At 40.3% G+C, this 25,059-nt stretch overlaps 1 protein-coding gene across 3 annotated transcripts in view; it reads left to right on the plus strand.

The window, feature by feature from the left end:
• Positions 1–25,059, plus strand: part of arhgap21.S (Rho GTPase activating protein 21 S homeolog) — a 112,503-nt gene that overhangs the window by 35,496 nt on the left and 51,948 nt on the right. For all 3 annotated transcript variants that reach the window (XM_018268712.2, NM_001093072.1, XM_041567175.1), the window contains 2 exon segments: positions 2,066–2,245; positions 13,694–13,718. In XM_018268712.2, the coding sequence (XP_018124201.1) occupies positions 2,066–2,245; positions 13,694–13,718 (205 nt within the window).

Genomic DNA, 25,059 nt, shown 5'->3' on the forward strand with positions numbered 1-25,059 from the left:
CTGATCAACATCTGGCCGACTTACTGCCAGATATAGATGCAGACTCGGTCTGATGGCAGTTTTTATCGGCCTGTGTATGGCCACCTTAATTCATTTACTAGCAAAGGAATCCCCCCTTTAAGATATATTGGAACTGTCAATGAATATCTGACACCCAACTGCTGTAAGAAGACAGAGTAACTGATGCCGAGAGAGGAATAGTGAGGATAAACTTGATTATTTTGGAAATGATGCAGAATAATTGATTGTATTTAGAAAGTTTCTTATTTCAGCATGATAAAGCTTATATTAAATTTTAATTTTCGCGATTGTTCCCCTTTAAGTGTATGGCCCTTTTTTGATGACTTCTCGTATTTTAACTCTTACTATATTTGTTATTCATATATAGGTTTATATAGTTTTTTTTTTTTTTTAAAGAGCCACTGCACCTTTTCAGGATACGCATTTGAATTCTGTAAATCATTAAGGTGAATGTTTACTACTGTCTCAGTCTGTCCTTTTCTTAAGCCTTGCCTAAGCAGCTGTTGCCTTGTTGACATTTTGGCTTCAAGCTTTTTTACACCTTCCACAGGATTCCGTTTGTGTTTACAATTCCATTACAAGGAGTCTGATGTGGGTGTGAGTTGGCAGTTAGTGATGCATGGTGTGGCACTGTGTTCTTGGTGAGCAAAACAGGACCATAAATGGCACTTTCCACAGCAAGGCCAACACACAGGGTATCCCTGCTGTAAATGTTTCAAGGAAACCCTGATCTAAGCTGACCGAAATGCACCTGTAAACACTGGTGCTGCCTGCCATTTACTTCAAAGGAGAAAGAAAGCTACCAAAGCAGTTTATTGCCAATAGATTAGCCACAATAGTGCAAGATAGAACACTATATTTATTCCGTAGAATGCTTTACCATACCTGTAAACCACTCTAGACACTGTCTCTCTTTGTTTAGGATAGCAGCTGCCATATTAGCTTTGTGTGACATCACTTCCTGCCTGAGTTTCTCCCTGCTTGCTCATACCTCTGGGCTCAGATTACAGGAGTAAGAGGGAGAGAGGAGCAAACTGAGCATGCTCAAGCCCTAGCCCTGGAGGTTTATGCTGAAAACAGGAAAGGAAGTCTGATACAGAAGCCCATGAGTACACAATAAAAGGAAAGAAATTGTGTTTCTTTTGACAGAGGACTCAAAGCAGCATTACTTTGAGGGTTTACTGGTGTATTTATATAGACCTTTCTGATAAAGCTTACTTTGTTTTAGCATTTCCTTCACCTTTTTCAACTTTTAGTATTATGCATAGAGGGATATTCTGTGATAATTTGCAATTGGTTTTCAATAATAAAACAGTATATTGTACTTGATCTCAAGTAAGATATAATTAATCCTTATTGGAAGCAAAACCAGCCTATTGGGCTTTTGGTGAAGTGGCAGTGAGTCACAAAACGCATTAAGCGGGCAGCCCCACAGGAGAGATGCTGCTGTAATTTTTAATGGATTTATAATAAATTTTGACTTTTTTTAACATATTATTCTGGCTCTGCTGTGCTTCGTTCCTCTACATTGATTTTGCCCATCCTGTTGGGTTTATTTAATGTTTACATGATTTTCTTGTAGTCTGAAGGTGAGAACCATTATCTGGAAAGCCCCAGGTCCCGAGCATTCTGGATAATAGGTCCCATACCTGTACTAGGTTTGAATAAATTTTTTTTGTGCTGAAATTTTGTATGTGACTTTCCAAAGATATACCACGACAATGCCGGCTAAAGGCTTGCTCAACATAGATTGTTATCTGGGGACAGAATTTGCAGAATGTAGACTTGTTTTCAAGGGGGAGGGACAAAGGGCAAGAGGTCATTTTGGTGAACCAGTGCAGCAGCTGTCGGCTGAATGAAATAGTAAGTCAGTGCTTTAGATATGAATGAATATCTACATGTCCCCACTAAAAGTAAAGGAAATGCCTGCTTTAAAGGTTCACCACTGCTTATTCTGCCTAAACACATCTGAACTTGACTTTTTTTTTTTTGTATTTTAGATGGTGTCCATGTTCTAAACAATGTTTTCTTCTCTCTCTTTCAGATTTCTAAAAACAAAGATGGGCAAGAGCAAAGTGAGATGGTATCGCCGATGGAGGAGGAAGGCTTCTGCTGGCCTGGCCCAAAATCTGTTGCTCTACGAAAAACCTCAGACGGATTCGGTTTTACTTTAAGGCACTTCATTGTTTATCCCCCCGAGTCGGCAGTTCATACATCAATAAAGGTAATTGCGGTAACTTACTGCTCTGGTTTTAGAACAACCCTGCAGAATACGTTGGTTATTTTTAAACTGTGCATATCAGCAAACACTAAAACAAACATTTCAGCCTGTTGTGAAATATCCAGAGGCCTTCATGCTTGTGCTTACATTGCATGGAGCTGTCATTTGTTCTACTATCATACCATGTGTGTGCGTGCAAATATTAGAGGGAGGTTATGGCATTTAGGACTATTTTAAAGGGATTCTGTCATGATTTTTATAATCAAGTTTTTATTGCTAAATTACACTACACTGGAAATAATTCACACTACAATACAAAATGTCATTCTTGAACCCACAAGTGTATTTTTTGTATTTATAATATTGGTGTGTAGGCAGCCGTCTCAGGTCATTTTGCCTGGTCATGTGCTTTCAGAAAGAGCCAGCACTTTAGGATGGAACTGCTTTCTGGCAGGCTGTTGTTTCTCCTACTCAATGTAATTGAATGTTTCTCAGTGTGACCTGGATTTTACTATTGCTGTTCTTGTGTCTACCAGGGAGCTGTTATTTTGTATCAGGGAGCTTCTATCTGGTTACCTTCCAATTGTTCTGTTGTGAGGCTGGTGGTGGGGGTGATTTCACTCCAACTTGCAGTACAGCAATTAAAGGTGGCCATACACGGGCAGATTAAAGCTGCCGATATCGTTCCTTTAGACCGATTCGGTAGGTTATCTGCCCATGTGTTCTTGCTCCCAACGGGTCCTCCCGACCGATATCAGGCCAGATATCGATCGGTCAAGTTTGATTTTTTTCTATGATCTGGGACCGCATTGGCTAGTTGATGCCAATGCGCATATTCGTAGCATTGTAATCTGATCGTTCAGATTCACCCAAGATCGCCCAGCCGTTAGTGGGCATATCGGGTTAAGATCCGCTTGTTTGGCGACCTTGCCAAACGAGTGGATCTTTTAGTATATGGCTACCTAAAGAGTGACCGTTTATCAGAGCACAAGTCACATGACCAGGGGCAGCTGGGAAATTGACAATGTCTAGCCCCATGTCAGATTTCAAAATTAAACATAAAAAATATCATATTATATCATATATAATATTATATATAAATATTGCTTTGTTTGTATTGCTAATGTTTTAAGTAGCTCAAGAATGCATCAAAGCTTGCACCCCCACCATAAACATATACTACAATGGTCTGAAAAGTGTTTGTGCCTGAGAAGTGTTGGCACAAGCACTTGACAGGCAGTTTCAATCCAAGAGTCTGGGGTACAGAAACACCTGAAACCTATGGGCCAATACTTTTATAGTCTATGGCACTAGGGGGTTTTGCCCACAGCTTCCCTGCAGCCAAGGACCGCATCAGTGGAAACAAGCTTGTCAAGAAAGTGTTTGTCTTCAAGGTTCCATCTGTGACTGATATGGCAGTTTTGTTTAGTACTATCAGGAATGGTGACAGACACACAGCAAGTTTAGTCAGCAATAAATTATTCTCTAATAAACTATGGTTGAGAAACTGAGTGTAGACAATTTGCATCATTACTGTATAACAGAGATATCTGTGGACACATACCTGTAATACTGCATTACTGTTACCGAGCCAAAGACTTCTGTCCTTCCCTGATTAGATGACCTCCATGTCTGAATACTTCAACGGCTATCAAATGAGTCCTGACATTACAGACATGTGAATTCTAGTTCTCTAACCTCAAGGACAAACTCTGGCAGCTAAATACATAGTTTGCATTACAGCCCTCTACCTATGATCATTTAAATAGGTCACAAATAGGTAAGTACAGTTGTGGTAAGAATAATAGCAGTCCGACATCACTAACCCAAGCAATCACTTTTTTTTTTTTTGGTAGAAATTATTTTTCTACCTCTCAAATAATTTACTACTAGGTGTAGTAAAGTAATGGAAAACAAACAGACCCAACAGTCATGGCATGCGTGCTGCTGTGTAACTGAATCATTAATTGAGGCTTGTTCAAAATAATAGCAGTGTGGAGTTCAATTAGTGAGCTCATTCATTCTGTAAAAACAGGTGTCAATTACGGCCCTTATTTAAAGGGGAAGGAAACCTAGTTGGTGCAAAAACCCTCCCCCCCTCCCGTGTGTTGCCCACCCTCCCTCCTCCCCCCTGGCCTACCCGTCCTGCTGGGAAAATGCCCCTAACTTGTTACTTACCCTTCTGCGCAGGTCCAGTCCAGGGAGTTCACAGACGACATCTTCTTCCACGCGATCTTCCTGCTTTGAACGGCGTTTTGGCGCATGCGCAGTAGGAGCATTTCGCCGGTACGATCTACTGCACATGCGCCAAAAGTACATCGTGACTATTGGCGCATGCGCAGTAGATCCGTACCGGCGAAATGCTCCTACTGCGCATGCGCCAAAACGCCGTTCAAAGCAGGAAGATCGCGTGGAAGAAGATGTCGTCTGTGAACTCCCTGGACTGGACCTGCGCAGAAGGCTAAGATACAAGTTTGGGGCATTTGCCCAGTGGGATGGGTAGGCCAGGGGGGAGGAGGGAGGGTGGGCAACACACGGGAGGGTTTTTGCGCCAACTAGGTTTCCTTCCCCTTTAAGGAAGGAAGGAGCAAATGCTGCGCATGCTGGTTAGTGCATTTCTCTCTGAAAATAAATGGTCAGAAGAATAGCTGTATTTTAAAAAAGTTGATTGGAAAGGGAACAACGTATAAAGAAGTGCAGAAAATGATTGGCTGCTCAGCTAAAATTATCTCAATTATTTTAAAATGGCAAAGAAAACATGAAAGGCGTGGAAGAAACTACCATTCGAATGGATAGAAGAATAGCCAAAATGGCAAAGACTCCGTCAATGATCAAAGGAGGACTAAAGTTACCTGTGATACTGTTACAATCAGAAGACGCCTATGTGAAGCCAAGCTATCTGGAAGAGGCCCCCGCAAAGTCCCATTGTAAAAAGAAAAAAAAAAGTGCTGAAGAGCTTACAATTTGTCAAATAACACATTGACTGGCCTAAAGAGAAATGGCGCAACATTTTGTGGACTGAAGAAAACAAGATTGTTCTTTTTGGGTCTAGGGGCTGCAGACAGTTTGTCAGACGACCCCCAAACACTGAATTCAAGTCACAGTACAGAGTGAAACATGGTGGCACAAGCATCATGATATGGGGATGTTTCTCATACTATGGTGTTGGGCCTATTTATCACATACCAGGGATCATGGATCAGTTTCCGTAAATCAAAATACTTGAAGAGGTCGTGTTGCCTTATGGTGAAGAGGAAATGCCCTGGAAATGGTTTCAACAAGACATCGACCCCAAATACAGCAGTAAACGAGCAACATCTTCGTTCCAGATGACAAAATTGACATTACGGAGTGACCAGCCCAATCCCTGGACCTTAATCCAATAGAAAACTTGTGGGGTGACATTAAAAATGCTGTTTTTGAGGCAAAACCAAGAAATGCAGAAGAATTGTGGAATGTAACAGGTTTTTAGAAGTTGGTGGACTCCATGTAACACAGATGTGCAGCAGTTCTCAGAAACACTGATTATACAACTAAATATTAGTTCAGTCATTCAAAGGAAAGCAAAAAACATTTTTCAGTTTATATAGTGAATATTTGACACAGCTATATAATTTTTTTTTTTTTTTTGAACAGCCCAATATTCAGTGCAGTGTTCACAATGCAGCTGTGTGAATGGAAATTAAAGCTATTATAAGGATTTTGAGCTTTATTCACTTTTTTTTTAAACACACTGCTATTATTTATTCACTTTTTTTTTTTAAACACACTGCTATTATTCTGAACACAACTGTATGGATGTTATTATCTAGTGAGGGACAAGGTGTAAGCTCTACAGCTCTAAAACAAAGTTCATGCTGCCAGGGACTATAAGGAAAGCTTCAGGGTGTCTCACGGCAACAGGGTAAAGCAAAAGATAATCCCTGATCCTTTGTCGCTCATATACAAAATATGTAGCATTGGTTATTGCTGCAGTGAACAATATGAGCTTTGTTTATCCCCTATGACAATCAATAATTGTTGCGGAATTATTCTATTTCATAGATAGAGCTGACATTTTGTTCATATCCTGTTCCACAATGCACCACAAAATGTCAGCGCTGTTCATTTCAGTACAAAAGAGTTTCAAATTCATTTATTCAGATAGAAAGATGCAGACATGATGGACACTTTGAGCCTGAATTCTGAGATTTATCCTACTCGAGTTCACACTCAAATTTGACTATTCGCCACTTAAACCTGTTGAATTACTGTTTAAGTCAACGGGAGAGGTCCAGGGATCAATTTGGAGATGTTTACAGCCTTCCTTATTCAAATTTTTTTTTCGGAGGAAAAACTCGAATCGTGTTTTATCAGATTAAAATTTTCGGGTCGTTTAAATTGTCAGAGTTTTAAAAATTAAATTCTATTAATAAATTTCCCCAAGTCGAATTTCGAATTCATTCGAATTTTAGGGAGTTTAAAAATACTCACATGAATTTGAAAATCGACCCTAAATAAATGGACGTTTTCGACGCGCTGCAACAAAACGCCTGTGTCAGATCGCATGCAACGGAAATAAGGTAAGTAATGGAAATGTCGCATGGTGTCGCAGCGTTGATCCACCGCGACAGCGCGGTTGGATGCAGAAGCTGCGTCTGCATCAGACAGTCATGTTGCATCAGATCAAAGCTGCGACACCATGCGACAATGCATTCACATATCTTATTTTCGCCGCATGCGATCTGACACAGGCGTTTTGTTGCAGCGCGTACCTACGTGTACAATTGCTAGTAGCACAGGTATGATGCAGATGAGCCCATTCACGCATCTAGACTGGAGGACATTCAGTCTTTCCTGAATTTACTAGCAGGAGGAGCAGGTAGGAACATGAAGCATATCATCAGCACATTGTTTATTGGCTGATCAGACTTCTACACGTTCCTACTATTACACCACACAAGGGCAGTGGAAGCGATGCACTATAAATCCGTTAAGCGTCATATTTATTTGCTCCTACAGCTGCACTTTAGTTTTACTCTGTAGAATATGCTTATTCAATAAATGGCTTCCTTACAATTTATTGCAGGGGCGTAACTACAGAGGAAGCAGACCCTGCGACTGCAGGGGGCCCAGGAGGTATAGGGGGCCCCGTGATACCCCCCTAATTTATTTACAATTTCGATGAATATTAGTAAAAATCTTTAGAGATTTTTGGGGCCTGAAAAATAATTTGCTGTGGAGCCCAGTAATATCTAGTTACACCATTTATTGTGTAGAGTAATAATATTCCAAGAGATCTAATGCACTCTTTAGACTGCATATTTACTACTGAAAAGAAAGCACAAACCCATTATCTAGAAAGCTCTGAATTACAGGAAGGCCGTCTCCCATAGATTCCATTTTAATGAGATGATTAAAAAATTATAAAATATATTTTCTTTTTCTGTAAAAATAAAACAGTACCTTGTACCTGATCCCAACTAAGACATAATGGATCGTTATTGGATTCCAAATAATCCTATTTATTTAATGTTTTGCTAATCTCAGAGATTACCTGTAAACTTCAGATATACAGCAGCATCTCTAGCAGTTTCATTGGGAAGATCTAAACATTTCTTTGTGGATGGGGAGCTTCCTGCTGAAAGTGTTGCAAGTAACCCTTGGCAGGCAATTTTCAACATGCTTATCTGGTGCAGGCAATTTGGAAGCTTCAAATAAAATTCTATTCATTTTCCAGTACAGGTATTGGGACCTGTTATCCAGAATGCTCGGGATCTGGGGCTTTCCAGATAATGGAACTTTCCGTAACTTTGACCTTCATACATACGTGAAGTCTACTAGAAAATCATGTAAACAGATTTATCAAGGGTCGAATTTCGAGTTTATCAACTCCCATAAACTCGAAAGTCGAAAAAAAAATTACCAATCGAAATTTATTAAAAAATAAAAATAAAATAGTAGAATTGTTTAGAATAGGATTGAGCTGCAAATCTGAATCAAATTTGATTAAATTCGTTAAGAGGTTTTTCAACCAAATGACTCCAGGAGGTCCCCATAGGCTAAAACACCAATTAGGAAGGTTTTAGATGGAGAATAGTCAAATTCTAATACTTACAGGGACAGTATATGATACAGTTCAAAATTTTAATTTCGAATCTTTTTTGAATTCAAATCGAATTTTGACTATTCCCTAGTCGAATTACACTAAAATAAACTCGAAATTCGAATTTAAAAATTCCAATTTTGAATTCGACCCTTGATAAATCTAAATAAACTTCCCTTAAATAAACTCAATAGACTAATTATATCTTAGTTTGGATCAAGTACAAGCTACTGTTTTATTATTACAGAGTGAAAGGAAACCATTAAAATGGAGTCTATGGAAGATGGCCTTTCTGTAGTTCAGAGCTTTCTGGATAATGGGTTTCTGGATAACGGATCCCATACCTGTACTGTAAATCCAAAAATGATTGAGGAAGGCATGTTTTCTGGCAATGAAAGAACTCCAGTCGTACTTTAAAAGAATGTGCCAGCTCCGTATACCCTGGGAGTACATGGATATTTTCCTGCTCACACAAAAAATGAGCTGAGTCCTTGCAAAGAATACTCCTGGCACGGTTATTTCATGGTTAACCCATCTGATATGAGTAATTATTCATGACATTGAATCATGCATATTAGAAAATGCCTGCCAAAAAATGGACTGAACTCTTGGCTCTACTATTTCCCCAGCTTGTTTTTGTGATTTGTTTTTTCTCTCTCTTAATAAACCATGGGCAGGATTCTTAGTGCTGACATCCTGGGGCAGGAAGGCCCTGCATTGTATTACAGATAAAGGTGATTTATAGTGAATGTATGCTGATCCTTCTCATGTCTGTGTATACACCCATCTTACAAGTGATAACCCTTTCCTGTTTGTTACTTCACTGAGATACGGGAGCTTTTCCTATTCTATTGAACTGTATTTGTATCGCTGCACAAGTGTGTATAGTGCTTTACAAAACATAAATAGGGGTACAGTTAGTAGAAATTAAACAGTGTGAATGAATACATATGTGGTTGGAGATGGGGTACACAATTAGAATAAGGTCCCTGCCCCCCCAAGAGCATACAAAGAATTGTGTTTTTGTCTACAGAAACTAGGGATGCACCAAATCCAGGATTCGGTTCAGGATTTAGGCTTTTTCAGCAGTATTCAGCCGAACAGAATCCTAATTTGCATATGCAAATTAGGGGCAGGGAGGGAAATCGGGTTTCCCCTTCCCACCCCTAATTTGCATATGCGGGTTCGGTATTCTGAATCTTTCTCAAAGGATTCAGGGTTCGGCCGAATCCAAAATAGTGGATTAGGTGCATCCCTAACAGAAACTGATGCGGATTACCTAGTTGCGTATGTTGGATCAGCCTTGGTGGCCATAGACGGACCAATAATATCATACGAAATCAATTTTAGTACGATATTTGATCCATGTACGGTGGGAGACAAGCTGACTGATATCAGCAGAAGACTTGGATATTGGTCTGCTCGTCGACCGGGCTGGCCGGAAAACTTTAATCCGAACATCGGCCACTGAATTGTCAGATGCAGGTAGAATGCTATTGTTTCCACCTCTATATATGACAATTCAGCTCTACACGTGTGTGTTGTATCTAGGGATGCACCGAATCCAGGATTCAGAATTTTTCAGCAGGATTCAGCCAAATCTTTCAGCCTGGCCGAAACGAATCTGAATCCTAATGTGCATATGCAAACTAGGGACAGGGAGGGAAACTGCATGAGTTTCTCACAAAACAAGGAAGTAAAAAATATGTTCCCAACCACTAATTTGCATATGCAAATTAGGATTCAGATTTGGTTCAGTATTCGTCCGAATCTTTCGTAAACGAATTCGGGGGTTTGACCGAATCCAAAATAATGGATTCAGTGCATCCCTGGTTGTATCGAATGATCTTTCTTGGAAAGATCTTAATTGTAGCTTGTATGGCCACCTTTTTGTGAATGATTGAACTTTTACCTTCACTTCATCTCAACGAAAGGGAAAAAAAACGGTTATATTTACACGCCATGATATTTTTGAATATCAATTTTTTTACTTCCCTTCTCACCAAAACGTGAAACATTTTGGGAGCTCGGGTCCGTGATCCATTATCACAAGCGGGTACCTCGGCATGGGTTTAAATTGAAGTTTCTAGAGAATCGCTTGAAGTTCTGGAGAATTCTCAAGTTGTAATACCGTATAAGTTTGAGGGGACCTTTCAGAAGTTCCTACGGCCTCTTGTACAGCCCCACCAACCAGTTAGATTATGCTAGCATGCCTTATACCAAACCTGCCCAGGATACATCTTGCTTATTATAGGTATAGGAATTACGGGACGGCCATGTACCATAGACTCCATTTTAATGTCATAATAAAACAGAACCTTGTAGGTCATCACAACTAAGATATAATTCATCTTTATTGGAGGCGCAAAGAATCCTATTGGGTTTAATTGTTTGTCTGTCATGGGAAAAATGTTTTTTTCAAAATGAATCAGTTAATAGTGCTGCTCCAGCAAAATTCTGCACTGAAAAACATTTCTCAAAAGAGCAAACAGATTTTTTTATATTCAATTTTGAAATCTGAAATGGGGCTAGACATATTGTCAATTTCCCAGCTGCCCCTGGTCATGTGACTTGTGCCTGCACTTTAGGAGAGAAATGCTTTCTGGCAGGCTGCTGTTTTTCCTTCTCAATGTAACTGAATGTGTCTCAATGGGACATGGGTTTTTACTATTGAGTGTTGTTCTTAGATCTACCAGGCAGCTGTTATCTTGTGTTAGGGAGCTGTTATCTGGTTACCTTCCCATTGTTCTTTTGTTTGGCTGCTGGGGGGGGGGAAGGGAGGGGGTGATCTCACTCCAACTTGCAGTACAGCAGTAAAGAGTGATTGAAGTTTATCAGAGCACAAGTCACATGACTTGGGGCAGCTGGGAAATTGACAATATGTCTAGCCCCATGTCAGATTTCAAAATTAAATATAAAAAAATCTGTTTGCTCTTTTGAGAAATGGATTTCAGTGCAGAATTCTGCTGGAGCAGCACTATTAACTGATTCATTTTGAAAAAATTTTTTTTTTCCCCATGACAGTATCCCTTTAAGGTGTGGAGATCCAAATTATGGAAAATCCTTTATCAAGGAAAACACCAGGTCCCAAGCATTCTTGATTAAAGGTCCCATACCTATACAGACTCTCATGTCTTTGCATTGTTGTTGGAACACAAGCATGCATATGAGACACAGATAAAGATATTTGCTGACAGATATACAACTATTCTGGCCTAAACAGGTCTCTGATTAACCCTAAACCCACAAACTTCTTAGCAAGCCCCATCCCGTTTCAGATTCACATATTACCCACCAAAATAGGAACAAAGGAGAGTTGTGGGTCATAAAAAAAAGTTTCCAGTGCTTTCTCCTTAGAAACAGTAGCTAAAACAAGAAACATGTATTTGTGTACAGTTCTGTGAACACGCACTGCTCCTGGAAGGGGATTTCTGCTTGGATGTGTCAGTGGGTGATGCCAGGGTCTGCCATGACAATTGTATTTTTGTTGCAGGATGTTTCCTTTTAAAGGAACAGTATCATCAAAAATTTAAAATGTTTTTAAGTATTCCAAATATACTGCAGGCTTGGCCTGCACTGGTAAAGCTGGCCATAGATGTTGAGATTTTTAAAAGATCAGATCCTGATCGTGAGACCACGATCTTCTCAGAACGATCGTACGAATTTACCATCAACTAAAAAGACCAATTTGCCAGGAAAACAAAGGGGAGCTGCCTGCTTGGCCCTGCAAACATAGAGAGATTGCACTGGGACTGACAAAGATTTTTTGACCTGGCCGATCAATTTCCCGACAGATGTCGGCCGAAAAATCGTAAGATGTACGATCGTTCGAATACCACTAACCGCACGATAATTTCGAAGGATTGGTCGGGCTTCCCTAAAATCGGTCGTTCGGCAAGAAGAATCGTCGCGTCTATGGGGACCTTAAAACTGCTGTGTTTGCTTCAGAAACACTACTACTGTTTATATAAACAAACTGCTGTGTAGCAATGGGGGCAGCCATTCAAAGGAGAAAAGGCTCAGGTTACACAGCAGATAAGCTCTGTAGAACATAATGGTGTTATCTGTTATCCATTATTTAACCTGTGCCATATAGCCTTTTTTCAATTTCCGCCATTGCTACACAGCAGCTTGTTTATATGAACTATAGTAGTGTTTCTGAAGCAAACACACCAGTTTTACCAGTGCAGGGCAGTTCAGGATCTATAATTGTTCACTTCATTGTGCTCATAAGGGCAAAAGAAAGGGATGCACCGAATCCACTATTTTGGAATCCTTTGCAAAGCATTTGGCCGAACCCCCGAATCCTTCGCAAAACATTTGGCCGAACCCCTGAATCCTTCGCGAAAAATTCGGCCAAACCCCCGAATCCTTCGCAAAACATTCGGCCAAACCCCCGAATCCTTCGCAAAACATTCGGCTGAATACCGAACAGAATCCGAATCCTAATTTGCATATGCAAACTAGGGATGGGAAGGGGAATTTTTTTTACTTCCTTGTTTTGTGACAAAAAGTCACGCAATTTCCCTCCCATCCCTAATTTGTTTATGCAAATTAGGATTCACATTCAGTTCAGATGGGCAGAAGGATTCGGCTGAATCTTGCTGAAAAAGGCAGAATCCAGGCCGAATCTCAAACCGAATCCTGAATTCGGTGCATCCCTAGCAAAAGAACAGCTATAATTTTTATAAGCCACCCCAAGTGCAGCAGTTTGGATTAGTAGATCATCTGCCACTGGTAAAAGAAGACTGATTTAATGGGGTTGTTCACCTTTAAATTAACTGTTAAATTAACTCTTAGTATGAAGTAGAGAGCGATATTCTGAGACAATTTGCAATTGTTTTTCATTTTTTCGTATTTGTGGTTATTTAGCTTTCTATTTATCAGCTCTCCAAATTGTAGTTTCAGCAATCTGGTTGCTAGGGTCCTAATTACCCTAGCAACTATGCAGTGATTTGAATTAAAACTGGAATATGAATAGGAGAGCCCCTGAATAGAAAGACGAGTAATAAAAAGTAGGAATAAAATACATTTGTAGCCTTACGGACCATTTGGTTTTTAGATGGGGTCAGCGACCCCCATTTGAAAGAATCCGAAGAAAAAGTCATACAATTAAAAAACGATCAAAAGTAAATAATGAAGACCAATTTAAAATTTGCTTAGAATTTGACATTCGTTAACGTAAAGGTGAACCACCCCTTCAAGGAAGAGAGGTAAGTGGCTGGGTACCACCTGGGATAGACTTTTGAATAGGACTTACCCTCCATATATTACAGCATTTCCTTGTACAGGTACTTTACATTTTTGTGTAATAATGGCTTGTGTGACTGCTCACAGGTGTTTATTAACTCCTCTTTTTCTTGCAGGATGAAGAGAATGGAAACCGAGGAGGTGGGTTCTTTCTGCATTCTTCACTACCCTGTCATACTTTGTTTTTCTAAATAAACTTTGGGTGTGAAACTAACGCTGCGAACAGCTGGCAAACTGCACATTTTTCCCTCTTTGCATTTACGCAACAATTAAAAGCAAAGGAATGAAATGAAGGAAGAGACATTTAATAGGCCGCCTCCCTGTGTGCATTAAATAAATAGACTATATTAATCAATTTAAACAGCAAATTCTTTCTGCGACAAAAAAAAAGCAAAATCTTTATTCCTTTTTACAGAAATAAGTGCTTCTGTTGCTTTCTCAAATTTGGCCCTAAAGGTGGCCATACATGGAGAGATCCGCTCGTTTGGCGATGTCGCCAAACGAGCAGATCTCCCTCCGATATGCCCACCTTGAGGTGGGCAATATCGGGCCGATCCGATCGTGGGCCCTAGGGCCCAACGATCGGATCCTAACGATGCCCAAATGGGCGGTCAGATCGCGGGACCACATCAACGAATAGATGCGGCCGCAATCCGACGGGATTTTCTGTCCCATCCGATCTGGCCAGATCTGGCCATCTTTCGGCCAGATCTCAATCGGTGAAGCCCGTCGGGGGGGCCCCATACACGGGCCAATAAGCCGCCGACACGGTCTGTCGAGAGCTTTTATCGGCCCGTGTATGGCCACCTTTACACAGTTGCATGCCAGATCTGCTGCAACTATAGCTGTGAAAGGCTTTCTTCTCTCTTATGGACTAGTCCTACGAAGTTTATCCTGCTTGATGGCTCTGGCTTTTAAAGGACAAGAAAAGTTAAAATAAAGAAGTAGCTAGAAATGTTGTACATTATGTTTTGTGCTTCTGTACCAGCCCAAGGCAACCAGAGCCCAAGGCAACCAGAGCCCTTTAGCAGTAAAGATCTGTGTCTCCAAAGATGCCCCAGTAGCTCCCCATCTTCTTTTCTGCTGATTCACTGCACATGCTCTGTGCTGCTGTCACTTACTGAGCTTAGTGACCCACTCACAATATACAGTACTCATAGAATAGAAATGTCACAATATAAGGCTGATTAGTAATTAATACAGATAATTACTACATGGCAGCACAGAAACCAGTGCAATTAGCATCAGAATTTATAATCAGCCCTGTAGCATCAGCTTATATTACAGACCAACCTCATTTTCTGCTGGATAATTAGTGACGAGCCCTAAGCTTAGCTTCTCAACAGCTGCTCAGAGCCCACTGAGCATGTGAGTGTCACAGACACTTTCCAAGATGGTGACCCCCTGTGACAAGTTTGAAGTCCTGGATCATTGCTGCTATTGACAAGCTGAAACTTTAGGCTGGTGAAGTAAGTTCATTATATAAAACATGGCATTTTAAGCCATATTCATTTTTAGGGTTTAGTAATTCTTTAAGCTGTTCTGAATGCCATCGTCAGTTTGATGTTATCTGGCCAGTGAACAAGCTTGAACGTCTTTTCTTTGATTTCAATTAGGTTGCTTTTAAATTTCACTTATCTGTCTGTGCCTGTTAAAGGAACACTAACGCTAAAAATGTAAAGTATTTTAAAAGAATGAAAATTGAATGTACTGTTGCCCTGCACTGGTAAAACTGGTGTGTTTACTTCAAGAACTTTACTATAGTATAAACAAGCTGCTGTGTAGCCATGGGGGCAGCCATTCAAGCACAGGATACACAGTAGATAACAGATAAGTACTACTATAGTTTATATAAACAAGCTGCTGTGTAGCCATGGGGGCAGCCATTCAAGCCCAGGATACAGAGTAGATAGCATGAGTTCTGAAGAATACCATTGTATACTACAGAACTTATCTCTTATCTCTTTCTATTTTTTCCGCTTTGAATGGCTGCCCCCATGGCTAAACAGCAGCTTGTTTATATAAACTATAGTAGAGTTTCTGAAGCAAACACACCAGTTTTTCCAGTGCAGCACAACAGTACATTATATTTTCATTACTTTAAAAGCCTTTCAATTTTTGGTGTTACTGTACCTTTAATGTGAAGGACATTACAGGGGTTGGCATTTCTAAACAAGCTTTGTCGGTAAGCTAATGGCACAAATACAAAGCTCTTTTCTTGCCATAGAGACCTTTTGGGGAGAATAGGAAAGACCCCTATAATATCCCATATTAATATTTCCCAACTGTCCTGTATTTGTGGGACAGACCAGATTTTTATAGCTCAACCCACAATCCTAGGTTTGTTACTGAAATGTCCCGACTTTCTCGTTTTATTTCCTGCACTGAACAGCCAGAAAAAGATACAAAGTTCTAACTTACTTGGCCTGTGGCAGAGAGCACATAATAGATACTTTTGTGACAGTTCAAGATAAGGAGGTCTCTTGGGAGAACTTAGCCTTACATCTTAAAGGGCAATTCACCTTTCAAAACTGTAATAGCACATAAAAACCACAGAAATGTGTACAAAATTGCATAACCGGCCACATCTTGTAAAATGAACATGGTAATTAGTGGGATGTGGCCACAAAATGGGCGTGGTCAAAAAAATCTTTTTATCCCACTCTCCGTTTCCAAAATGTTGGGAGGTATGTTGGGGACCAGGGCCAGATACCATCACCCTGTTAAGCTTTTCCTGTTGTATTTGCTTACTATTTCACTAGAGCTGAAGTAGCCTTTTTGCTGAATAGCTCATTAATTGTAAGGCAGAGCCATCTAGTGGTACTTTAGTTGAATTGAAAGCAATGTATTCTAATACTGTTTCTGCTATGGTGTATATATTAAAGAGGTAGCATACCCTTGCTCAGCATGTGTTCAATGAATAGGTCTTAGGCTAAAAAAACATTTTCCTTTGTTTTACTGAAAGTTATTGAGCTAAATCCAAAATAATATTACCAGTGCCCACACAATGTGCTTATTTGTAAGTTTAAATTGTTCTGACAAAGGGAGAAAGAGAGGGGGTGTTTAATGTAGGGCTCATTATGTCTATTAATAGGGATACTGTCATGGGAAAACATGTTTTTTTCAAAATGCATGAGTTAATAGTGCTGCTCCAGCAGAATTCTGCACTGATAACAGATTTCTTTACATTACATTTTGAAATCTGACATGGCGCTAGCCATATTGTCAATTTCCCAGCTGCCCCTAGTCATGTGACTTCTGCTCTGATAAACTTCAGTCACTCTTTACTGCTGTACTGCAAGTTGGAGTGACATCACCCCCCTCCCTTTCCTCTCCAGCAGCCTAAAGGTGGTGATACACGGGCTGATAAAATCTGCCAACAGACCGAGTCGGCAGTTATTGGCATGTGTGTGGGGCCCTCTGACGGGTTTCCCCAATCGATATCTGGCCGAAGTCTGTTTGGGCACGTTACATCACAAATAGTCTTTACCAATAGGTGAAAAGCTCAATACAAAGTGCAGAACCAATAAGAATATATTGTATATTACATTGATTACCGACAAATAGAATGTATTACACAAATCACCCCATATGAAAGCTATACATTCAATATAAAGAAGTAAAAATTGGGAAAAATTAGGAAAATTAAGGTAAAATGTAACACTCAATTTATAAATAACCATTAAAGAAAAAAATTGTGCGACAAATTATTATATAAAGAAGATAATTTTTTATGAATCAAAAATAAAGATGTGTTTTCCACCTAGCTGACCTGACCTTAAAGCAACAGAAACACCAAAAATAAAAAGTGTTTTAAAGGAATGACAATATAATATAGTTATACTGGTACAACTGGTGTGTTTTCTTCAGAAACACTACTATAGTTTATATAAACAAGCTGCTGTGTAGCCATGGGGGCAGCCATTCAAGCACAGGATACACAGTACCGTATATACTCGCGTATAAGCCGAGTTTTTCAGCACCCAAAATGTGCTGAAAAACTCGACCTCGGCTTATACGCGGGTCAGCTAAATCCCTGCACATACCGTAGCCAATCCCTCACCGGCAGATACGAGGCTCCTTCCGCGGCCCCAACACACCTCCCTCTCCCATAGCGCATCAGGAGAAGACGTAGCGCAGCTCCTCCTGTCTGGTGACGTAGGAGGTTGTCGCTAGAGGTGTCATGGCTGCTCAGAAGATCAATGAGGCGCTGCACCTAGCAAAAGCAGAAAAAAGGTACCGTACCGACTGTCACGATCGCCGCCCGGAGCAGGTCCAGGAGCTCCGGGCGGCGCGTCCTTCCCTGCCGGCGTCGCTCCCAAAATGGCGGCGCCCATGGCCGCCACGTGGGTAGCGGCGCCGCCATTTTGGGAGCGACGCCGGCAGGGAAGGACGCGCCGCCCGGAGCTCCTGGAACTGCTCCGGGCGGCGATCGTGACACCGACATACAAAGCTCTGTGTTTATTGTCTTGAGCCTGTCAGCAGCAAAAATTCCCAAGCCATGCGATCGTTACCAAGGAATTAGTAGTAAACATGACTCAGACTCTGCATTATTCTGTGCAACAGCCGTGTTATTATGCACTCAATACACCAGCGTATGTGATGTACAATTTTCCATTCTATAAGGTTGCCTCTGATGCAGCTTATTGTAATAAATATAAAAACAAATATAGTCACTTACATTAAATAAGAGGAATGTCCAAAAAGGTGGGAGGTCACAGGGAAAACAAGTGGCAATTGTCCAGCTAATAGTTCTGACTCTTTTAAATCGTTTTAGATAGATTTCTATGAAAACATGATTACACATTTACCGGTATATTCAATTTTGAAATCTGACATGGGGCCCCTAGGCTTATACACGAGTCAATAAATTTTTCCAGTTTTCTTAGGTAAATTAGGTACCTCGGCTTATACACGGGTCGGCTTATACACGAGTATATATGGTAGATAACAGATAAGTACTACTATAGTTTATATAAACAAGCTGCTGTGTAGTCATGGGGGCAGTAATTCAAGCACAGGATACACAGTAGATAACAACAGATAAGTTCTGAAGAATCTCATTGTATACTACAACGCTTATCTGTATTCTGTGCCTTTTCTTCTTTTTACAGCTTGAATGACTGCCCCCATGGCTAAGTATATAAACTATAGTAGAGTTTCTAAAGGAAACACGCCAGTTTTACCAGTGCAGCACACTACTTCATTATATTTCCTTTCCTTTAAAATTTTTTTGATGTTCCTGTTCCTTTAAATATTTTTCAGATGTTTGGTGGGTATCATGACTTGTTCACAGATCCCTCCGTATTTCTGATGTTTTTTTTGTGAGTTAATGAATGACTCCCCTCTAAAGCCATCATAACCGGATGTTCCTGCTTTAAAAGGTTGCCATCATCCCAAGAAAAAGGCAGATATCTGTAAAACTAAATATTTGACATAGGCGTAGCTTTTGATGATATAATTGGTATTAAAAAAGATGAAGGCTATTTTTATTGGTTGCATAAAGGAATGCATTTCCATCTGTCTTCCATTCTTAGGTTTATTGCTCTCTATCAGCTGTGATTCTTATCTAAATCAATATTGTTTTTTACAGGCTGGGGGTATTAGAAAACGTAAAGTGATAGTATAATCCTATGCTATTGTTTGATTATCCTTGTGCAAACTCAGACCATTCGTCCCCACGCATTCAATTTCATACAGGGGATGATAAGGGCATTAGCACACGGGCAGATTCAGGGAGATTTAGTCGCCTGGCGACTAATCGCCTCTTCTTCGGGCGATAATCTCCTCAAACTGCCTTCCACCTGCTAAAAACATGCGGAGCTTCGACTTCCAAAGTCGCCGGAAGTTGCCACACGAGGATACTTCGGTTGACTTCGGAAATCGAAGCGCTGCAAGTGCATTGCCGCTGGCGATTTTTCATTTTAGCAGGCAGAAGGCAGTTCGGGGGAAATTGTCCCCCCCCGCCCGAAGAAGAGGGGATTAGTCGCCAAATCTCCCCAAATCTGCCCTTGTGCTAAAGCCCTAAAAGTTGCAGAATAAGGCCCTCCAGATGGTGCTACTTAACTGATATTTGACCAGAAATCAGGTAGATTTCAATTAGGCATGTTTTAAAAAAACCCTATAGCTGAGGGTCACAACACAAAGCACTCCTCATTTTTCTGGTCCCTTTAGTCTCTCTCTGGGGTTGGCAGACAGGGTACTGGGATTAGTAGTATTGTCTTGGTCATCTATACTACTCACTCAAACGTGCATTTTTTTTAAGTAAAAAATCAGAACTTTATTTTTTTTACAGTAGTGTCGCTTTAACTCATTCTCATTTACTTATTGAGAAAGTTTCTTAATTTGCAGTTATGGGATCTGTTATCAGGATCGGACTGGAGCAATGGGGTCCCACCGGAAATGGCCACATGAAGGGCCCTTCAGGCAGTCACCGAAGGCCCCCTCCTGGCTTCCCTCTGTGCACCTAAGTGAATGACGGTGCGGTGCATGCCTGCACGAACATCGGCGCAAGTTTTTCTTTCTGCGCCCAATCGGGGAGCAGGGCAGGTCTGGGTCAGCGTGGGCCCATGAGGGCCGTGGCCCACTGGGTTTTTTCCCGGTGTCCCACCGACCCAGTCAGACACTGCAACCCATTATCCGAAAAGCTCAGAATTATGGATGGGCCATCTCCCATTGGCTCAAATTTTTTTTAAAAAAATTCCTTTTTCCCTGCAATAATAAAACAGTCTCTTATACATGATCCACACTAAGATATAATTAATAATTTGGAAGCAAAACCAGCCTATTGGGTTTACTTAAAGGCATTGCTGACCTTTAAATTAACTTTTAGTATGCTGTAGAGAGTGACAATCTGAGACAAATTGCATTTGGTTTTCATTTTTTATTATTTGTGGTGTTTGAGTTATTTAGCTTTTTATTCAACAGCTCTCCAGTTTGCAATTTCAGCCATCTGGTCGCTAGGGTCCAAATTACCCTAGCAACCATGCATTTCTTTGAATAACTAAATGGTATATGAATAGTAGATGGCCTGAATAGAAAGACGAGTAATGCAAAGTAGCAATAACAATACATTTTTAGCCTTACAGAGCATTTGTTTTAGATGGGTTCAGTGACCCCCATTTGAAAGCTGGAAAGCGTCAGAAGAAGAAGTCAAATAATTCAATAACTATAAAAAAATAAGTAATGAAGACCAATTGAAAAGTTGCTTAGAATTTGCCATTCTATAACATACTACAAGTTAACGTAAAGCAGAACCACCCCTTTAATGTTTACACGATTTTCTAGTAGACTAAAGGTAAGAAGATCCAAATTATGGAAAGATCCATTATCCGAAAAGCCCAAGTCCCGAGCATTTTGGATAACCAGTCCCATAAACTGTACTGCTGTATTTTATTTTTTCTCTTCCCAGTTAATGCTCGTGTAAAGTCACAGGCACATTTATAATCAGATGGCTAGCTACTTATCCCTTCTTATATAGATCCCTATTGCTGTTTGTAATCAGTAAACCGCTACTGTACAATGTTTGACAATTGTATTTGAGTGGGTGAAAAAATCAAGAAGGTTATAGAATAGTTTTCAGTTTCATGTGTTTCAAACGTTTGGTTTTTGGTTTAAAATGGCCGCATGAACATTTCTGAATATTTCTGTTTTATTATTACAGAGAAAAAGGGAATATTTTTTTAAAATTTTGATTATTTGGATTAAATCTAGTCTATGGGAGATGGCCATTCCATAATTCTGAGCTTTCCCGGTAACAGGTTTCTGGATAACTGATCCCATAACTGTACCGAGAAAAAAAAGAAATAATTTTTTTAAAAATGAGTATTCGATTCAAATGGACTTTATGGGTCCCATACCTGTATCACATCCTCTACAGTTAAATGGAACACGTTAATAAAAACCTAAATAAAAGCAAATAATGTACATGCAGCCTTTAAAGGAGAAGGAAAGGCTACAATTAAGTAAGCTTTATCAGAAAGGTCTATATAAATACACCAGTAAACCCTCAAAGTAATGCGGCTCTGAGTCCACTGTCAAAAGAAACACAATTTCTTTCCTTCTATTGTGTACTCATGGGCTTCTGTATCACACTTTTTTTCAGCTTAAACTTCCAGGGCTAGGGCTTGAGCATGCTCAGTTTGTTCCTCCCCCTCTCCCCCCGCTGTAGTCTGAACCTAGAGCTATGAGTAAGCAGGGAGAGACTCAGAGAGGAAGTTGTTACACTATGCTAATATGGCAGCTTCTATCCTAAACAAATAGAGCTTCTAAAGCTGTTGACTTGGGTATGGTAAAGCATTCTACAGAAAAATAATCTTATATCTTGCACTATTGAGGCGAATCTATTGCCAATAAACTGCTTTGGTAGCTTTCCTTCTCCTTCAAAAAGGTTTACCTTCCAGCGGAAGAAGCTTTGATGTCTTGCCTAACTTGCACATGGTCATACTGTTATCCAATGGTGTGTGGTTGGGCCTTCTAAAATACATTTAGCTTATTTAAAATATTAGTTTTTTGGGTGCTGCATATGGCTAAAAATAACCTGTTGTGTTCATGCAAGGCCTCTGTTCTTAGCTGCTCTTTGCACAAATGAGAATATGTAGAGGGAAACAGATTTCATGCATAATGGCTTGTGAGTAGGTCACATGAGAGTGCAATTAAAGTTCCTTGCATAACTATTACAATACGCTGTATACGTTTATTGCCACCAGCTTTAAGAGCTTATAGGGGATCCTATTATCCCAAGGAAGGCAAGCAGAGAGCAAAACCTTCTTGTCCTTAAATTGCACCTGTGTCTTCTTAATAGGAAATCCGCATAGGAATCTTTACAATTAGATTTTGGGGTTAAGGACAGAGGACAGGTGTCCTCATCAAAGGAAACTTCTGAAGAACCAGGAGAACGCTGACTTCATTTCCCTTTCTCTCTTACCAAACCCAAGTCTTCCACTTCCACTGGCTTCCACTAAATAGTTCCCCTCTCTTGTAACGAGGCTTGCAATCTCGCACAGTAACGAGCCATACCCAGCCTTGCGTATTTTGAGATTGCCATCATTATTTATGGCTAAAATCTATTGAAATTGGATACTGATTAGCGAATATTTGTGTAGTGAAGCTTGGAGACAAATTGCCCTATTAAATTACTTCAAAATAGGATTCTGAAATGAGAACATGGGGCTAAATAGAGAACAAGGCAGATTCCAAGCGAAAGCGTTTAGAAAATAATTACCTGTTATGCATGGGTCACTTGACTCCTATCAAATGTTAAATATTGCTGCAGTGATTAACCCAAAATTATTGTTCCTGAAGTGGAATGTTGAATTCCCTAGGTACTCGCCTTCACTGTCCCCAGAGCGAACTTGGTAGTGCGTGTGGCTTGTACCTTGTTGGTTGAAACTACAGTTGTTGGGATCAGTTAAGGCTCTGTAAACCCCAAAATACAGCTTTGCCTTATGGACCACTGTTATTCTGAGTAACTTTCCAATGTACGTTAGAATGTCTATGGTTTTATGATTACTTATAAATGTAATTGCTATTGAAAGCAGTATCTATTGGTCCAATTCTTCAGTCCGGCTTCTCAAAACAATGTACAGGTATGGGACCTGTTAACAAGAATGCTTTTGACCTGGGGGTTTCTGGATAAAAGATCTTTCTGTAATTTGATCTTCATACCTTAAAGGAAAACTCCCCCCCCCCCCCGAACAATGTAGGTCTCTAAAAATAAAACGGCACTGCTTCATGTAAATAAACTATTTTCATAATAATATGCTTTTTTAGCATTATGTGCCATTGGGTAATCATAAATAGAAAATTGTCATTTTAAAAATAAAATAAGAGCCGCCCCCTGGGATCCTAGGATTCACGGTGCACACAAACAAACCATACATGTTCGGTCACATGAGCCAATTAACAGACAGAGTTGTCTTTTGCTTCAACACTTCTTCCTGTTCCAGTCAGAGTTGTAGTATTTCTGGTCAGATGATCTCTGAGGCAGCACACAGACCATCATGAAATAGTGGTTCAAGGCAAGAGATGTAAAAGGGCAATATTAAATATATATTCCAGTGTGATAAGATTCTTTAATATGCCACCTAATTTGATATAAACTATCTGTTGCTTTAGTATTCATTTTGGGGGTATAATTTTCCTTTCTCTACTAGAAAATCCTTTATACATTAAATAAGCCTCACGGAGGTCATTCAACTTGAAAGAGGGACGAGACAGGGTTGTCCTCTCTCCCCATTGCTTTTTGCCCAAGCCATAGAACCCTTAGCAATAAAGAGAACCCCAGGAGGTGGTGGGTCTTGTAGTCGGAAGGATCATAGAAAAGACATCTCTGTATGCAGACAATATGCTCCTGTATTTAGCTAACTCCCACAGAGCTCTTGAGGCAGCCTTGAGAGAAGTAGAGGAATTTGGGGAATTCTCTGGCCTCTGCATAAATCGGACCGAGTCAGTAAATTTCCCAATCGATCCACTACCTGCGGGATCACCACCACAAATCAGCCGCCTACAAGTTACACAGACCTTCAAATATTTAGGGATGACAATCCACTTAGACTGCAAGAAATTTGAGGAACATAATATGACCCCTATAGTTAAAGCTTTAATAGCTAAGAAGGCTGTCTGGCAGCAGCTGCCTCTTTCCCCCCGGGAAGAATTAACGTGTTTAAAATGGTGTTTTTACTGAAATTATTGTGTGTCTTGCATAATTCAACTATAACACCGCGGAGTCAGTTATTTAAACAAATAGATGCCATACTGTGCAAATTTATATGGGCGGGGGAGCAATCATGTATGAGCCTCAAAATGCTATAGGCTCCAGTGACGGCGGGGGGCTAGCACTTGCCAATCTTAAGCTCTATTTCTTAGCCAGTCAATTAACATACGCACACTGGTGGTTGGTACCCCAAGCAGACAGCCCCTCTACCACCCTAGAGGCTACGATTATGGGGAAGCTTTGGCCAAACTGCTATACAGAGGTCCTACAGAATATTATAAGATCACTACCCCAATGGCTACAGTGGCCGAGGTATTTAAAAAAAAGCACTCAAACATGTTCACAAGGCGAGGCTGGTGTGGTCCTGTTGGGATGCCTTTGTGGGGTAACCAATCTCTTCCGCATTTTGGTGCAATACCTGACATAAATATCTGGGCCAGTCAAGGAATTCAAATTCTATATGATATTGTGGAGAATGGGGACATTAAGGGTTTTCAAAGGAAAGTTACAATCTACCTAACTACATGCTTTTTCGTTATTTTCAACTGAGGCACAGTTGGCCCAGGTTGGCTCATATATGCACGTGTTCTGGACCTGCCCACTTATCCAGGGATTCTGGGGGGAAGTCTTGCAACATATCTCCAATACCCTAAGGGGCACATTTACTAAGGGTCGAAGATCGAGTGTTAAAAGTGTCTAAAACGAGGATATTGGAACTGTTCTGATCATATTGTTACTTTTTATATGGAACCTTAATCTGCTCTTTTT

The sequence above is a fragment of the Xenopus laevis genome, chromosome 6S (assembly GCF_017654675.1).
Source record: "Xenopus laevis strain J_2021 chromosome 6S, Xenopus_laevis_v10.1, whole genome shotgun sequence".
NCBI lineage: Eukaryota > Metazoa > Chordata > Amphibia > Anura > Pipidae > Xenopus > Xenopus laevis.